The following is a 19,022-nucleotide window of genomic DNA, read 5'->3' on the forward strand; positions in this document are numbered from 1 at the left end:
TATAATTTATTTTTTATTTCCAAAATTATTATTTTATATCAAATGTGAAAATGTTGGCATTTTTTTCACATAATTATTATTATTTAAATTAACTACCTGGATGAGAGAGAATCTGCATCAATTCATATGCACTTTTACTCATGAATATTCATGCAAAAAGTGAGATATTGAGACCTCTGGGCATTTTGTTGTAACTTGTGAATTCAGAGCCGCCATAAAATATGACTATTTTATGTTTCAATGTTTCAGTTGGTGCTCCATGCTACGTATACGGCGAAGAGTAAAATAATTAATGAAATGAAATGAATCTTGAATACTCATATTTCAGTCATATTTTAATATTTTGTCCAACATCTGTCTATTATTGTGGAGTTATCACAGTGTTGCTCCCTACATTACTCCGATAAAATAACACGCTGATCCACATTCTCCATTCTGTACGACTTCATCTGCTGTTGTGTCACTCTGAGACCTGTCTATGTGCCAAAAAGCCTACCACAGAAAAACACACCACTCACAGTTTTATTTGAATTTCAAGTAAATTTGAGATTTTTTTTAATAGTTGTGTTTTTGATGCTATCATTAATTGCATTGAATGTGATGTCCAGTGATTTGCCTTTTTGGAAACAGTGCTGCTTTCTTTAGATAGAACCTGTCTGCATTAGCACTTAACTGTATGTAGGACTGATGTTGTATAGCAAAAGAAAAATACGATGCTGCTTGCACTTGCTTATGTAGTAAATGGACAATTATTATTAATATAAGCTTTTAAAATGTGTTTTTCTTTTGGCAATTTCTGTAATTTTATATTTATTAAAGATTACTTTTGAAATGGCTTAAAAATAATAGGAACAATTGCAACAATAAAGCTTTGACTGAGATTAGTCGATAGATCTATATAGAAATGGTGCTATATATTAATCACACAAAAATGTCTGCAGAGACTATTTTGAAGTATATTTAAAGAGGTATTTCAGAGGGGAGATTTGGATAAACGGATTACTATAGTAATGTTATAAGTTATTATTTACATAAACTATTCAAGAGATTATTATTGCAAAAATGTATGTTTTCAGCAATACTGCCTTGTTGATTTTCTGTTTGTGAAATTAAAAAGCTAATTATTTAAATGGACAAATACAGTTTTGTTTTGTTTTTTAACTCGAAGCAAATGTAAACGGGCAATGAGTTTATACAAACAGTGAAAAATATTGATGTGTTATGGCTTTATCTGAGCTCCAAAACAAACCTGTACGCCTCTGCATTGAAGGATGAATGCAGTGTGCAGAAGAGTGCATGTTCTTCAAACCACTGTTAAAGTACACTATTCGTCAATGTCTGTGTCCACCTCCCTCTCCTATTAATTAATCTGGCATCATCAATGCTTTGACTGCAAAAAGCTGCATGGGTTGTGGCAGCCCATCCTCTACCCGTACTGTTATGGAAAAATTTTACAAATCTGCACATCAACATTTAGAGTGGTTTCACTTGAATTTGGTTCCACTACTCAAAACAATGCAAATCTCCAGTTATCCATTATGGGACGGAAAGAAGTAATACAAATGTTTATATATTTCCAGATATAAACTATCTTCATATTTTCACAATACATCCCACGACTGCCTGGTACAAGTCAGGGTTATTTATTAAGCAAAACATTCGTAACCCTAGCGTTACAGGTTCAAAGTGTACAGCACATTGAATACTGGCTTCCACTGAAAAACAGGGGATAAAGTCTGACATTCTTGGTAATCATTTTGAAGTACACAGTGTGCATTAAGAGGGGCAGGTCATGAATGGCTCTCCAGTCTCCACCTCACAGTCCTTCACCATAGAGTTCATACTGTGCTCTGCAGCTCCTTCAAGTGGAGAGGATTGGGAATGTAAATGCCGCAGTTTGACCTGAAAAACGTCCCAGTTCTCAGGAAGCAGGCCCTTGTTGAATAGCACAGAGGCCAGGTAGGAGAAGAACAAGATGGATGCCAGGGTACAGAGCATGCAGATGGTTTTAACTGGAAAGTGCTGCACATAGACGCCGTCCTCCAGAGTGCAGCCAGGGAATGGTAGTGTGACAGGTAGGCCTAGGGCTGGATTTCCAGTCAAGAGTCTTAAACAAACTCCTGAAAAGAATCCTATTATCACCCCATACCCATTTGATAAATCAAAGAACAGGGCACAGACTAACTGAGGAAAAACAACAAGGTACGCCACTTCTGCACCAGTCAAAATGATGAGGATGGGACTATTTTGCAGGTTGGTGATAAGAGAACCAATCAAACCAGCGATGATCACAGACACACGGATCACCCACTTGATTTCTCTGTCAGAAGCCTAGACAAAAAAGCACAAATGGTAGTTTATCATCAGATACGGAAGATACATATATTCAAGGCTTTCCTCTCACCTGAAGTCTGAGAATGCTTTTGTAAACATTGACCGTGAAGATAGATGCAGCTGAAAGCATGATGGAGTCGGCAGAGGACATGACAGCAGCCGCCACACAGCCGATCCCAATAATGGAGATGTAGAAGGGAGTGAGGTGCTGCAGAGTGATGGGCAGGACCCGAGCAGCTTCTCCTCGTTCATATGGAGACGGAGAGCCATAGGACGTCTGGTTCCAATCTGAAGAAACATTTTCAACACATACATTTTTCCTTAAGTTATGTCATTATCAACTTTTATGGGCCCTTTAATAAAACTGCATGAAGTGTGAAATGCTGTATCACTGCCCTTTGGAATTATATGTATACTCAGAAAGTTACACACCTGTTTTGTTTTCATGCAAAGAAAACAAAACTTCCAACCAAGATCGTGAGATCGACAGACGGATCGGTGCAGCGTCGGCAGTGACGTGGTCGTTGTCTCGGACTATTGTGGTGACGAGGGAGCTGAGTCAGGGGGCAAAGCTTTCGATTTACCGATCGATCTACATTCTTACCCTAACCTGTGGACATGAGATCTGGCAACTGACCAAAAGGACAAGTTCGGGGATACAAGTGGCCCGAAATGTGTTTCCTTCGCAGGGTGGCTGGGCGCACCCTTAGGGTGCAGGAGCTCAGTCACCCGGGAGGAGCTTGGAGTAGACCTGCTGCTCCTTCACGTTGAAAGGGGCCAGCTGAGGTGGCTCAGGCACTTGTTTCGGATGCCTCCTGGTCACTTCCCTTGGGAGTTGTTCTGGGCATGTCCTATTGGGAGGAGGCCCTGGAAAGACCCAGGACACGATGGAGGAACTTTGTTTCTGAGCTGGCCTGGTGTTGCCTCGGGATCCCTAGAACAGCTGGAGGAAGTGTGCGGAGAGTCTGGGCAACTCTGCTCAGACTGCCCCCGCAACCCAACGCCGGATGAAGCTGAAGAAAATGGATGGATCTACCTTTTGCCAGAATCATGGAAATTTCTATGGTAATGTTAAATTCACAACATTCGATCCCAAACTCTATTCAACCTGTGGAAGAGGCAGCAGCTCCAATCAGCAGAGAGGGGATCCCCAGCACCACAATGAAAACAGAAGCAAAGCAGCAGGTGAGCTTGGCTGTGCGAGTGGAAGAGGCTGACAGCGTTCTCTGGTGAACACACTGGTATGCTAGACTCCCCAAGGCCTGGGAAATAGAATAATAACATTGATCTAAAAATAGATATAAAAATGAAGAGATTATTTTACTTTACCAAGTATAAGAAGTCATCCAATTTTATGCCAATGGTTTTCACTTCTGTTTGACCGACCCACGGAGCATGTAAAGTGTTGTTGATGAGAGTCTGACGAATATCCAGACTGGAAGGGTTCATCAGGACAAAGGGGACACAAATCCACTGAAATGTACATGGCAAACTATTACTTTCAATTCACATTTGGCAGTGCGCTATGGTCAATGGTGGTGGTCACAGTGTTAAAACCCACTGTACCTTCACCCTCGCTCTCATCCATGTCGAATTGTCTTGTAGGGCATGGGGTGCATGTAGGTTGTAGCACCAAACCAGTGTGGGAACCCAAGCTGCAGAGCAAGCACAGCCTAGCCCTAGACCGTTGGCAAGAAACTGGACTTATATCCCCTTCACTCTCAACCATATGGTGTCTCATTCACTACTGTAACATGTATGCCTGCTCCTATAACAATACCTTATATAATATATTTTTTGTCCTGTTCCTCCACTCCAGCACACAAAGTGTTCCAGTAACAACTGTAACAAATCACGCACTGATGGGTGTGATACAGTGCCTCTTGTAAGTATTCATGCACCTTGAACTTTTGCACATTTTGTCATGTTTACAACCCTAAACATAAAGATTTTTTTTTTTTTTTTTTTACTGAACGTTCACACACAAGTAACAGACAACTGTGAAGTGAAAGCAAAATGATACATGATTCTGTTAATTTTCAAAAAATAGAAAAGTGAAAAGTGGGGCTTGCATAAGTGTTCATACAGCATTTTCTGAGTGCATTAAATTGCCTTTAAAACATTTCTAATGACTCCAGAATGTTCACACCTTGGCCTAACGGTTAAATAGAGGCCACCTGTGTGTAATCTACTCTCAGTATAATTACAGCTGTTCTTTCAGGCCCTCAGAGCTGTGGTCGGAGTGTGTTGGTCACTGAACAGCATAATGAAGGTCAAGGAGCTCACCAGAGAGGTCAGGGATAAAGTTGTGGAGAAGTTTAAAGCAACCTTAAGTTATACAAAGATTTCCCAAGATTTGAACATCTCCCGGAGCACTGTTCAATCCATTGTTCGGAAATGGAAAGAGTATAGCGCCACTGCCAACTTACCAAGGCGTGGTCCTCCACCTAAAATATCAGAGCGAACAAGGAGAGCACTGGTCAGAAAGGCAACCAAGTGCCCCATGATAACTCTGGAGGAACTGCGAAGTGCTGCTGCTGAGCTGGGGGAAACTGTACATGGGACAACTATAAGTCGTATTCTTCACAAATCTGGCCTTCATGGACGAGCGGAAGAAGAAAGCCATTATTGAAAGGAGGCCATAAAAAATCTCGTTTGAAGTTTGCTAGAAGTCATATGGAGGACACAGCTCCATGTGGAAGAAGGAGCTTTGGTCAGATGAGACAAAAATTGAACTTTTTGGCCCAAATGCAAAACGTTATGTATGGAGCAAATCTGACACTGCTCATCGTCCTGAGTGCACCATCCCCAGTGTCAAATAAAGGGGGGGGAACATCATGCTGTGGGGCTGCTTTTCCTCAGCGGGGACTGGGGAGACTGTGAGAATAGTTGTGAAGATGGATGGAGCCAAATACAGAGACATTTTGGAGGAAAACCTGCTGGAGTCAGCAAGAGAAATGAGGCTGGGGCGGAGATTCACCTTCCAGCAGGACAATGACCCGAAGCACAAAGCAAAATCTACAATGGAATGGTTTAAAGACAAACATATTAATGTGTTAGAATGGCCCAGTCAAAGTCCTGACCTAAATCCTATTGAAAATCTGTGGAAAGAATTGAAAGCTGCTGTTCACAAACGCTTTCCTTCAAATCTGACAGAGCTGGATTTGTTTTGTATAGAGGAATGGGCTAAAATTTCAGTTTCTAGATGTGCAAATCTTGTACAGTCATACCCCAAGAGACTTGCTGCTGTTATTGCAGCAAAAGGGGGTTCCGCAAAGTATTAATTCATGCTGTATGAATACTTATGCAAGTCCCACTTTTCACTTTTCTATTTAAAAAAAAATAACAGAATCATGTATCATTTTGCTTTCACTTCACAGTTGTCTGTTACTTGTGTGTGAACGTTCAGTAAAAACATAAAAATAAAATCTTTATGTTTAGGGTTGTAAACATGACAAAATGTGCAAAAGTTCAAGGTGTATGAATACTTACAAGAGGCACTGTGTATTTAGATATATTTCAGTATAATTCCCTTTACTTATGTATACTGCAAAATGTACTGAAGACGTCCATGATTTTTCTGCTTGTTTGTTTTAATTATGTGACCTCACCAAGCTGACAAACACCAGGATGAGCTGTATGACGTCTGTGTAGGCCACAGAGTAGAGCCCTCCCAGCAGAGTGTAGGTGATGGCCACAGCAGCAGAGACCCAGATACATAGAGTATAAGACACTTCCAGGACCACAGTAAATGTTGATCCTAGAACAAACACAAATACATGATGTCTCCCCCTCAATTTGCATGCTTTAATGCTCTGTGATGCACCTAAGCAAATGAATATTCCGGCCAGCATAAGCAGGTCCAAAGAGACACAGACCAGGGACAGAGCCGCGGTCAGGACTTTACCATACTTCATGTGGAAAGGGTCCAACATTGTGACACACTTTCTTTCTCTCATTGGCTTCACAAACACAAATCCACCTACATTGAAAAAAAAAAAGAAAAAAAAGTATTTCAAAGCTGTGTGAAGCTGCCCCCCCAAACTTTCTTCTTAATAAAACAGTGTCCATTGAACTTTGAACATTCTATTCCAGGCCAGAATCTTAACCATAGTTACATTTTGACCACAACAAACTAGTTTTTCTGACTCTTTATGTGCACTTACAGATGAGAAAAGTTGCAAAGTATGCTGTTAACATCAACATTGTGAAGGTTAGTCCCATAGAAGGCATGTACGCCATTTCTGCAGTGCCCACTATAAAACCTCCACCAACCCATGTGGCTGTCGACAGAAATGTTAGGAGCAGCAAGTGATTTTAACACTTATGTAAAAATTAAAATAAACACGTGCATATATAAATAAACAAAGCATAACAATACCTGTCATGGTAAAAATCCCCACAATCAAGTTAATTTTGCGGTTTCCCAGGAGAGACATGTCCATCTCTAAAGCAGAACTTTTCTTCTGCTCTCTTTTAGACTTGAAGGAGGCCCATATCCCAGTTCCGAGAACCACAATGTAGAAGACCACAATGGCTATAACTCCAGGTACGTTCACTGCCATGGTGCCTTGAGCAGCGACGGTAGAGGGGCAATATAGGCACTCACAGCAAGATTATCTCCCGTGTTTCATAAAAAAAAATGCAATAACATGTTTTTCAAGGTAACTACAAATAAGAGGTATTTTAACTAAACTTATTCCGATTTTACGCTGTTTGATTTCATTGGTAACCCTGAATGTTTGAAAGAGTTGACTATTTTTCTGATGACACTTTCAGATGAGAAAATTTTACTGAGCATAGATGGATGGAATAATCACATGTATGGTAGTCTAGATGACAAAGCGTTGTTGTTACACATGAGATGGATTGAACACTATAATGATCAGAGCTGTTTGAATCAGGCCAACTTACTGGTAATGCAGATGAAGTTTGCAGCACTGAATGCTCAATGCCTCTCCTGTGCTCTGAGCTGAACTTAATTTTGTGTTAATCATTATAAAGACAGGGATAACCATTGCTATCCAGCTTGACATGAATGTATTTACAGTAAAGACTCAACAAGGATTAAACCAGGGCAACACCTCTGCAAAGAGAAACATAACCATAGACAAAAAAGCAGTTGCAGATTTCAGATGAACCAGAATAACAAGGCGCTTTTTTGTAGATTGGTAAGACATCGTCCAATCAAACCTGAAATGACCACCCACTGGATCTACTTGTGTGAAGTTAGCCCCCCCATAGTGTCCGATTTGCTTCAAAATGGTGTCATTCGTTTGTGCACGTTTGTGCACATAAAATTAGCGTTTGTGCGCACTTCGTTTTTGAGGTATTGATCGTTGATTGGTAATTGATCAGTTCCCATAGTGTCCGATTCACTGCAAACTAGTGTCATTTTTTAGCACTTCGTTTGTGCACGTTTGTGCAAATAAAATTTGAGTTTGTGCACACTTTGTTTTTGAGATATTGATCATTGATTGGTAATTGGCTCGGGTCTTGGTCTAGTCTTGGTCTAGTCTTGGTCTGGTCTGGTCTGGCACAAACGAATGACGCCATTTTGAAGCAAATCGGACACTATGGGGGGCTAACTTCACACAAGTCAGATACTTGTATAGTTTAGCTAAAAACAATTGCTTGATAAAAAAAAAGTATTCATAATAAGTGTCTTTTACCCATAAATCTTACATAAACGCTGGGATTAAAGCGACATCAGTATTCTAAGTGGGATGTTCTTTTGTAGCATAGACCAGTGGGATCATTAGACGTATTTTTATGTGCCCACTGTTCGGGTCTTGGTTCGGGTCTTGGTCTTGTCTTTGTCTGGTCTTGGTTCAAGTTTTGGTCTAGTCATAGTTCAGGTCTTGGTCTGGTCTTGGTTTGGGTCTTGGTCTGGTTCTTAGTTGTGGTCTTGGTCTTGGTATGGGTCTTGGTCCGATCTTGTTTCGGGTCTTGGTCTTTGCTTAGTTTTAGTCTGGGTTGTGGTTCGGATCTTGGTCTGGGTCTTTGTTTGGGTCTTGGTTTTAGTCTGTTTCTTGGTTCGGGTCTTGGTTTTAGTCGTTTAATAAAAGATAAAGAACATGAAAACCAATTATTGACTGCGGAAGGATTCCACAGTCAATCAATACCTCAAAAACAAAGTGCGCACAAACGCTAATTTTATGTGCACAAACGAAGAGCTGAACAATGACACTAGTTTGGAGAGAATCATACACTATTACCAATCAATTACCAATCAATGATCAATATCTCAAAAACAAAGTGTGCACAAATGCTAATTTTATGTGCACAAACGTGCACAAACGAAGAGCTAAACAATGACACTGTTTGGAGTGAATCTGACACTATGGGGGGGCTGATCAATTACCAATCAATGATCAATACCTCAGAAACGAAGTGCGCACAAACGCTAATTTTATGTGCACAAACGTGCACAAACGAAGCACAAACGAATGACACCATTTTGAAGCAAATCGGACACTATGGGGGGGCTAACTTCACACAAGTAGCCTACTGGATCTCTCTGTCGGACGCCTAAAGAGGAAAGCACAGTCATGCACATTATGAAATGATAAAATAATCATTATTGGACGTCACCATTAACCACCTGAGGTCTGAGAAGGTTCTTGTGAATGTTGGAAGTAAAGATTGAAGCTGTCACAAGCATCGCAGAATCAGCGGAGGACATGACCGCAGGAGCCACACAGCCGCTCCCAACGATGCAGTCTTTTGAGTATAGCAAGGAGCCAATAGCATTAAAATATGTTTATTTACTGCCACAATCCTCATGTTCAGTAGGTCTTTAACAATATTCTTAAATCAATTGATTAATGCGACTTTTAAAGCCATATCATGCACAGGGCATATTTGTATTGCATAGGCCAAAAGTACACTGTATTACACTGTAGTACTGGAGTATATATATATATAGGATGAGGGGTCAGAATTACAAGCTAATTTGCTTCTCCTCGTTCATATGGAGACGGAGAGCCATAGGACGTCTGGATCCAGTCTGAAGAATAAAGTCTTCACAGTGAATGAAGTATGGTATTCTCTTGAGAGTTGGAACAAAATAGCTTTTAAAATTAATTTGTTTTGAAGCCTATAGGAACCAATAACATAATAACGACCAATAATGTAATAATTTACTATTTTATCATTTGTTATTGGCTGGTTCTTACATTAAAACTGTTCACAAAGGTAAACACATTAACACATTACACATGTGTCAATGTTAACACAATAAACATTGTTTTTGTGTTGTTTTCTCTGAATTGCTCGAGACCTGTTATTTTGTGGGTTTTCTTCAGCTTTTGTATTTTACTGTTCCCAAAGTTTGAAGCGGGTTCTTATGATGGAAAGGTTGCCGGGTCAAGTCCCTCCTCCGACAAGTGCATAATGTTGCATAAATAAAGATCTTCTTCTTTTGCACTCTTAATTTCCACTTCACATCTGGAAAGGATCTTCTTTACCAGAGCACGTGAAGGCAGCATGAGACAGCGTTGGTACCTGTCCAGTCCAGCTCCTCCCTTCTCCTCCTCCCAGCTCCTCCTCTCCTTATGCGTTACCTTATTTGTTCCTGGGCGGTCATTCATTATCTACCTGCTGAGAGTGTCCAGACCTCGACCGCCACTCCAGTGCCTGATCTTGAAATTTTAAACTAACTGTATTTTTCCTTATCCTCTCCAGTGTCTGTATCATAATCACTGCCATTCGGCCTCCGTCTGTATCTCTGTTCTTCCACTGAAATACCTCCTTTCCGCTGCCGTCCAGGATCTGCCCCCTCATCCACTCACCTTCCTTGCTGTAAAATAACCACTTATTGTTTCTGCATTTTTGGGTCTGCCAGTTCTCTTTCACAACAGACACAGCAAATTCCCCACAATAATAAATGTAGACGGATATTATGTTGCTGTAGTGGACATGCACTTTCCATTGTTATTCAATTATAAATTAAACATCTAATTGAGGGACAAACCAAAGAACATCAGAATGACATTGCAAACATAGCACACATATCTCTGTTGCTATTTTATGACATCACACGCATAACCTCCAATACAACATTCCATGCACAGAGCCTGCAGCTATACACTTGGAATGCACAAAAGTGTTTGGAAGCATAACTGCACATTTACACACACCTGTTGTATACAATATATATGTTAGTTAATTAAGGTTGATGATAACTTATTTTCTCAGCTTCCATACCCAGAAAAATGGAAGGTGAAATACCTCTGACCAATTTTTTGCCCGTGCATGTTCTGTTATTTGAGGATTGTTAAGCCTGTAGTCTTTAAATGACCGGACAGCTGAGAGTGAAAGCCAATTCCCACTCTGTGTAGCAGCACCAGAACGGGACCGCCTTTTAAAGCATGTGTCCTTGAATTAACAGCTGCTTATCATTGCTTATCATTGACTCAGTGACAACCTCACCCTTCAACATAGAGTTCATATTTGGCACCTGAGCTCTCTCTAATAGAGACGTTGAAGGGGAAACGTTCTTCAGTTTGACCTGAAACAAGTCACAGCTCTCAGGAATCAGAAGCCAGGTAGGAGGACAACAAGATTGCTGTCAGGGCGCAGAACATAATAGGTTTATTAATACTACTACTACTTATATAGCACTTATAAAGGTCTTAGATACTTTACGCAGAGATAGATGAACAAAACAAAGGAAACCAGATGGAACATTTGCGTTGTGCAACAGATCAGTGAGAATTTGAGAATATTCAAGTCTAAAATTAACAGGAGCTGCTCATCATTGGCTCTGTAGTGTCCTCAAGGTCCTTCCTCAGAGAGAGAGTGTTGTGCTCTTGTGGAGAGGGTGAAGAAGGCAAGCGCTTCAGTTTGACTTTGACCTGAAGTACGTCCCAGCTCTCAGGAAGCAGGCCTCTGTTGAAAAGCACAGAGGCCAGGTAGGAGAAAAACAAGATAGCTGCCAGGGCACACAGCATGCAGATGGTTTTAACTGGAGAGCGCTGCACAAAGATGCCGTCCTCCAAAGTGCATCCTGGGAAATGCAGTATGACAGGTAGGCCAATGGTTGGGTCTCCACACACAATCCTCAGAGGTATTCCAACCAGCCACCCCATAACGGCACCATAACCATTTGTGACATTACAGAAGAGGACACAGACCAACTGTGGGAAGATTATGTTGTAGGCGATTTCAGCTCCAATGAACCAAAACACTATGACGCTGTTTTTGAGATGTGTGAGAAATGTCCCCACAATGCCAACTACCACGATAGACGCACGGATCACCCACTGGATCTCCTTCTCTGATGCCTGGAGAAAAATAAAATAAAATCTGTACATTATGTTACTGTATTTAATATCTAATTCATATTCTGATCTTAATAATCATACTATAATCTCAGACACATTATAATTTACTATTACATTGATTTCATAATCATGTATATACTCTACATTACAATAGTAATCTCCAGTAATCAGCTCCCACAGTGTCTTAGGTCTCGTCTAAAAATCTATTTTTTTCTATGGCTTATAGCATCATTCTTATTTTCTATTTCTATTTTCAGTTTTATTACTATTAGTTGATTTAAATAGGCCTATAGCAGTAGAGCTAAGTACTACATTTCTTTTATTGTTTTTTATGCATTTTGGAAAATATTTTTGTTGTTTAAATGTGTTTTATAAATACAGTGAATTGCATGATCTTCATCATTAATCACTATATGAGCACCGGGCTATTTTTGAGCATTCTTACCAGTGGCCTCATAATACTTTTGTAAATGTTAGCAGTGAAGACAGCGGCGCCAGACAGCATGACGGAGTCAGCGGAGGACATGACGGCAGCGGCCACACAGCTGATCCCGATGATGGAGATGTAAGAAGGGGTGAGGTACTGCAGAGTGATGGGCAGGACCCGAGCGGCTTCTCCACGTTCATACGGAGACGGAGAGCCATAGGACGTCTTGTTCCAATCTGAGGGAAAGTCAATGTACTCTGTGTACTGATGACAAATATGGCTGCACAACATTTTACATTTGTTGTTTTGACTAATCGGTTCATTTAGAACAGGGGTCACCAACGTGGTGCCCGCGGGCACCCAGGGGCCCTTTGGGGCATGTCCAGTAGCCCGGGACTTTTTCTAAAGTGTAAAACACTTCATTTTCTTGAATCTAATTCTTAAAATTACAGTTATTTCGGTTCTTGTGACTCAGTATGAGTTTAAAATAAAGCTATTTTAATATAATATGGGGTCAATATCCTATAAGTGAACAGTGTACGTTTAAGTCTTTAGGATTTGTTTTTAACTGGTAGCCCTCGAACAACTTAATGCTTTTAAAGTAGCCCTCAGCTGAAATAAGGTTGGTGACCCCTGATTTAGAACATGCCATGTCTAATCATTCCCTTGTTTGTTATGGTTTAGATATATTTTGAATAAATGAATGAATAAATAGTAGGGGTGAACCTGTGGATGCAGCAGCTGCCCCGACCAGGAGTGGAGGAATCCCAAGTACAATGAAGAGCACAGCTGCAAAACAGCAGGTAATTTTAGCTGTGCGGGTCGAAGAGGCAGCCAGAGTCCTCTGATGGAGACACTGGTATCCCAGAGACCCCAGGCCCTGAAAGGAACAAAGAGAATCAGTGCCACAGCAGAACCCACATAAGTTATCAAGGATGAAAATACATTTTTGATACTGACCCGAGACAAAAAGAAAAAAAAACTAAATCAAAACAGAAACAAGTCATTCAGTTCAAACATATAATCCAAAATAAGCAAATGATTTAAAAAAGGACTGAGCCAGTGGTCTGTTGGTTTATACTGTTCAGGTGAAACTTGGAAAATTAGAATATCATGAAAAAGTGCATTCATTTATGTTATTCAACTTAAACTGTGAAACTGAGAGACTCGGATAGTGAAAGAACAAGGACCGTGACATCACCCAGTATGTGACTAATCCCTCTCTCTGTCTCTGGTTACACTTGTGCAGGTGTGCGGAAGGGGAAGCTACGGGCGTGGCCCTCTGGAGAAGCAAAGTGGGTCCAAGCCAAAGGTCCGACACAACGCAGCCCAGCAACGCTTCGCGTCACAGCTGCCCGGTCTTGCCAGTCGGACCAACAGAACCGACCCAACTCCTCCATTAACTTTTCCCCTTCCTGACCGTTACGCACACCGCACTTTTGGACACATCCCCCTTTTATCCTACCTTTTTAACATTTTAACCTTTTTGTAATAATAAAACTTCACCTTTTAAACACAATACCTGGCTCTGCGAATTTTGTCCACCTACTGGTTGTGTGTGTGTGTGAGTGACAAGGATGAGGATCAGCACCTCCAAATCAAAGGCAATAGTTCTCCCCCGGAAAAAGGTGGCTTCCCCTCGGGTCGGTGGAGAGTCCTTGCCTCAAGTGGAGGAGTTCAAGTATTTCGGGGTCTTGATCACGAGTGAGGGACGGATGGAGCGTGAGATCGACAGACAGATCGGTGCGGAGTCTGCAGTGATGCGGTCGCTGTATCGGACTGTCGTGGTGAAGAGGGAGCTGAGTCGGGGGGCTAAGCTCTCGATTTACCGGTGAGTATACGTTCCCACCCTCACCTATGGTTGTGAGATCTGGGTCATGACCGAAAGGACAGGATCATATAGATACAAGCAACCAAAATGAGTTTCCTTCGCAGGGTGGCTGGGCACACCCTTCGGGATTGGGTGAGGAGCTCAGTTACCCGGGAGGAGCTCAGAATAGAGTCACTGCTCCTTCACGTCGAAAGGGGCCAGCTGAGGTGGCTCGGGCATCTGTTCCGGATGCCTCCTGGCCGCCTCCCTCGGGAGTTGTTCCAGGTATGTTCTATTGGGAAGAGGCCTTGTGGAAGACCCAGGACACGCTGGAGGTGTGCATGGATTAGGAAGTCTGGGCATCTCTGCTGAGACTGCTGCCTCTGCGACCCGCCCCGGAAAAAGCGGAAGAAAATGGATGGATGGATGGACTGTAATCATCAAAATTATATAAATAAAGGCTTGACATATGTCACTTTGACTTTGCATGTAATGAGTCTATATCATATACTTTCACATTTTAAGATGAATTACAGAAATAAATGAACTTTAAAACGATATTCCAGACCTAGGTCTCCACTAAAGCGGACATTCATGTGTTTGTGTTTTGAAAAATGTAAAAAGTTCAACACATCTGAGTACACTGTTAAGTTACAACTTTGTAATGTTCATTCTGTGTACTTGTTAGTAGTATTACTTTCAAGGTTTTGAAAGGTTCAAGCCATTATCTATCTGTCTGTGCAAGAATGCATGAGCAAAAGTTGTGCCAAGTGTACCAAAAACAGGAAGTCATCCAGAAGAATCACGGCCTTTTTGGGATCTATATTTCCAATCCATGGAGCGTGGAGAGTGTTGTTGAAAAGAGTCTGGCTGATATCCAAAGTAGCTGGATTGACCAGGACGAAGGGAACACAAATCCACTGAAGTGACAGAAGAGGTCAGTTCACACTCATCAAACACAATGTGACCAAAAACAGGTGAAGTGAACTTTTTATCATGACAATTGTTTTCTAAAGTTTCTGATAGAAGCACAATACTGGGGGTAATATAATAATATAAGAATATAATCTTTGCTGCTCTCACAATGGAGAAATTCAGATACTAGTCTTTTTTTTCTATTTTAAAAAGGTGTAGACACAGATGTGTTGTCTACATAACATCACACATTGACGATCAAAATATATAAATACTTCAACTGTAAGCATGTGAAATATGTGAAAGATACTAAGGGAGTAAGGGATTAGGGAGTAATACGGAGTTTAAAATGTTAAAGCTAAGTATTTTCCTTCCCCTACATGTTCCAGCCATGTCCTATGGTGTGAGCCCAGACCTATTCACCACAACTGCCTCTAAAATCCTGCACAGACACTCAAAACGTCGTTACTTCGAGTCCGAATTGCCGTCATGCACAAGCTTAATATAGAACGCATAAGACCTGAGGTGGCAATAATGAGTATAAAATGACCAACTTGCATCTAGTCTCTTTAAGTTATGTCATGCAGTGGATTGGAAAATGTTTATTAAACATTATCAGTAACAAAAACATTTCTTGTGCACTGGTTGTAATTTAGTATCTGATCCTAATCCTGGTGTGGGACTATCTGATATTTGCAAATAATAATAGTAATAATAATAATAATGATAATAATAATAATAATAATAATAATAATAATAATAATAATAATAATAATAATAATGATAATGATAATGATAATGACAATGATAATAATAATAATAATAATAATAATAATAATAATAATAATTATTATTATTATTATTATTATTATTATTATTATTATTATTATTATTATTATTATTATGGATTACGAGCCTGTGTTACTTCTGTTCTCGCCATACTTGGTGGTAGTAAGCTACTATTGTAGCCACAGGTGCCCCTTTGGGGTAGACTGACGGAAGCGAAGCTGCCAATCATTGCATACAACATCCATCTGACTACCACCCACCACTCACTCGCACATTACATTCATTCTGACCTATTGTACATGTTTTAAGTGGTAGGGTAAGCACCTGGAGCAAACCTACGCAGAGACAGGGAGATTATCCAAACTCCACACAGAAAGGCCCCATTCGGCCCGGGGATCAAACCCAGGACCTTCTCGCTGTGAAGCACGAGCGCTAATGCTCTGCCGTACATTAATATTATAAATGAAAAAATACCATGCAGACGAACACCAGGATAAGCTGTATGACGTCTGTGTAGGCCACAGAGTAGAGCCCTCCCAGCAGAGTGTAGGTGATGGCCACAGCCGCAGAGACCCAGATGCATAGCTCATAGGATAAATCCAAAACAACACTCAGTGTTGAACCTGACAGATAATAAATACGACATACAGTAACAAACTCAGGATGTGAAATTCAGAGTTGAGGTGCACTTACCTAAGCAAATAAATATACCACCAGTCATCATCAAATCCAGACATATTGAAGCCAGAGACAAAGGAATAGTTAGGACTTTCCCATACTTCAGTATGAAATGACCTAACATGGTGACACATTTTTTTTCCCTCATTGGTTTTGCAAACACCAGGCCGCCTACATTAGGACAAAAAGAAGAAGAGGTATAAACACATGCACAGGTCTAATCACTTTATGAGTAAATCTCTTGCCTCCATTTTGGACATTTTCAAACTTTTACCGCTATTTAATTCACTTAATTTCTTCTTTCACAACACCCATGACTCCTCATTTCATTTTCCACTAAGTATTTTTCCAGTACCTTGAGGGATCCATGTAAATGTAACTATGGCAACACTTAACGGCACAGTAATAAAGCAATGTACTACAGGTTGGAAACAACTTGGTAACAAGTATAATTACATGGCGATTAATGACACAGGTCACTCTTGCCATTCTAGGTTTTTGAGGTAATATGATTTTTTAGAAACTCTAACCTATGAAGACTAAACTACCAGGAAACAGGTTAGTATTTCCTGGATGAAATATCATCATTACTGTTTGCTTGCATCCTATTGCTATGTTGTTAGCAGTAGTTTTGTTTTAGTTATAATACAAAAAAGAATGTTTAGAATGGCTTCTTTCTGAATATTCAGAAAGAAAATATATATTGTAGGAAATATTTGCCAACTATTGAGCTTTAATTTAAATACTTACATAGCATAAAAGTCATAACATATGACATTAGCATGGTCAACGTAAAGGTGAGTCCCATTTTAGGGCTGTAGGCCATCTCTGCTGGGCCCAAAATAGAACCGCCTCCAACCCAAGTGGCTACAGGACAACACAGAACAAAAACAGAAAAGGAGTGAGTGAGTGAGTGAGTGAGTGAGTGAGTGAGTGAGTGAGTGAGTGAGTGAGTGAGTGAGTGAGTGAGTGAGTGAGTGAGTGAGTGAGTGAGTGAGTGAGTGAGTGAGTGAGTGAGTGAGTGAGTGAGTGATTAAATATGCACCTTGCAAGAACTGAAACCATAGCTTGCATAACTTGTGCACTGCATGCATGGTACAAGCTCTATCGTTTGATTTTAGCTAAGTTCTCCTCACTTTGTCAGTTTGCTATAGCGTTTTGCAGTTGCATACTTTCTTACAAACAACAGTGTGGCAGTGCTTTCACCGGTAGCCAGAGGGAGTCGCTTAGAGAAAAAAAGGGGTCTGAGGCGTGGAGTGTTAAAAACAATGCTGACTACAACGAGTGCCTTTTCTGCTTCCTCTTCGCTGTCCCCGAAACTATTTCGCCCACTGCGAGTTAGACACTGTTCATCTCCAGAATATATTGATGAAACACAAGCTTGTGCGCCCCCACTCTCACCGCCACCCATAGTGGCAGAAAATATTCCACTCTGGTGCGGCCTGAAGGAAGTCAAGCTTGGGTGCCAAGGCAAATGCCAGAGGAAAGCAACAGCTAAAAGACAACTATTAAGGTAAGCAACATGCAAATGTTAAGCTAACACCAGCTAAAGTTGCGCAAAGAGCGGCAAAAAGCTAATATTGGCAAAATCCCTATTAAGATCAGTGGTATGATGTGAAATATTTAATATGTATGATCTGCATGTTAATATTGAGGGCTGTCCACTCTCTCATTTGCCAATCAGAGACTGTTCACGTCACGTTAGTCTCGGTTCAGTGCCAAAATACCTGGTCAGACCGGTTTAGCCCTGGTCGAAAAGCTCCCCCGACAGACTGCAGAAAAGTCTCGTCTACAGTCTGCATTTAGAAACACAAGATCTGGCCCCCAGTTCTATCCTTATAAATACAATATTAGAAATATAATAGTACAATAAAAATATACAATGATAAAAAATAAAAACTATTGAAGAGCAAATAGAATAATAATAATAAGCTATTAAAAAAATAGCAACAGATGATGGCAAATCCTGGTTATATCCAGGTTTAGAAATGGGAATTGTAATTTTCATTGTGGTTTCAGCTGACCACGATGAGCCAAGCATGATGTACCCAGGTGAAAAAAGACACTGAATGCACAGGAAACATGTACCGAGTATAGAGCAGTCAAAATCATTTAACCTGTCATTGTGAAGACACCCAAGACCATTTTGATGTTGCGGTTTCCCAGGACAGCCATCTCCATCTCTTTGGCCCCACTTTTCTTCTGCTCTCTTCTGGACTTGAATGACGCCCATATCCCAGTCCCCAGAACCAGCAGGTAGAAAAAAACTATGGCTATCACTCCAGGTATGTTCACTGCCATGGTGTCCCAAACTGACTCACAGCACAGATGAAAAGTGTATCTTTTATGAGGCAACAAACAGGTTTTGTCAAGAGAGCTCCTTCGTCTCGTGGAAGCATCACATGACTTGAATGGCAGACTTGCATAATGCCTTGAGTTTCTGTCTGGAAGAGTGTGTTAACCTGTTCAGGACCGCCGTCCCTGATCAGGGACTGATTCCAGTTCCATTGACTTGCATACAGTATTTAGGCAAATTATATTTCGACCAATACAGACATGTGGCACAGATTTTTAAACAGGCACTTCTCCCCAAAACATCTATTCCAGTCATGGAACACCATCACATAAATCACAACATTAATTAAGGACAGAAAAATAAATCAAACATGAAAATCGAGCATTAAAATTATGCATTTCTTATCCATATTAAATTATTTGTGGTCCAATCATAGGTTGACTGGATTTTTTTGGTCCAAATACTCAAGTAAAATATAATTCAACA

At 40.6% G+C, this 19,022-nt stretch overlaps 1 protein-coding gene across 1 annotated transcript; it reads right to left on the minus strand.

Annotated features, from left to right (window-relative positions):
* Positions 1-1,772: 1,772 nt before the first annotated feature.
* Positions 1,773-18,587, minus strand: LOC306976290 (uncharacterized protein). The gene is made up of 15 exons (XM_079574211.1): positions 18,358-18,587; positions 16,991-17,107; positions 16,256-16,411; positions 16,037-16,185; positions 14,635-14,778; positions 12,775-12,928; positions 12,067-12,284; positions 11,081-11,621; positions 6,716-6,904; positions 6,161-6,316; positions 5,946-6,094; positions 3,664-3,807; positions 3,443-3,596; positions 2,405-2,622; positions 1,773-2,331 (listed from the first exon to the last, which is right to left on the minus strand). The coding sequence occupies exons 1-15, from the start codon at positions 18,539-18,541 to the stop codon at positions 1,777-1,779; spliced, it is 3,228 nt and encodes a 1,075-aa protein (XP_079430337.1). The 5' UTR covers positions 18,542-18,587; the 3' UTR covers positions 1,773-1,776.
* Positions 18,588-19,022: the final 435 nt, after the last annotated feature.

The sequence above is a fragment of the Gobius niger genome (genome assembly GCF_951799975.1).
Source record: "Gobius niger genome assembly, chromosome: 16".
Lineage (NCBI taxonomy): Eukaryota > Metazoa > Chordata > Actinopteri > Gobiiformes > Gobiidae > Gobius > Gobius niger.

Bases quoted from the DNA above. Each gene is read 5' to 3' on its own strand.
- LOC306976290 (XM_079574211.1), bottom strand. From the start codon at position 18,541: ATGGCAGTGAACATACCTGGAGTGATAGCCATAGTTTTTTTCTACCTG. The intron at 12,285-12,774 runs GTTCACCCCTAC...ACTTTCCCTCAG, and splicing joins GGCAGCTGCTGCATCCACAG to ATTGGAACAAGACGTCCTAT. The intron at 3,808-5,945 runs GTGAGGTCACAT...TGTACATTTCAG, and splicing joins TCCTGGTGTTTGTCAGCTTG to TGGATTTGTGTCCCCTTTGT.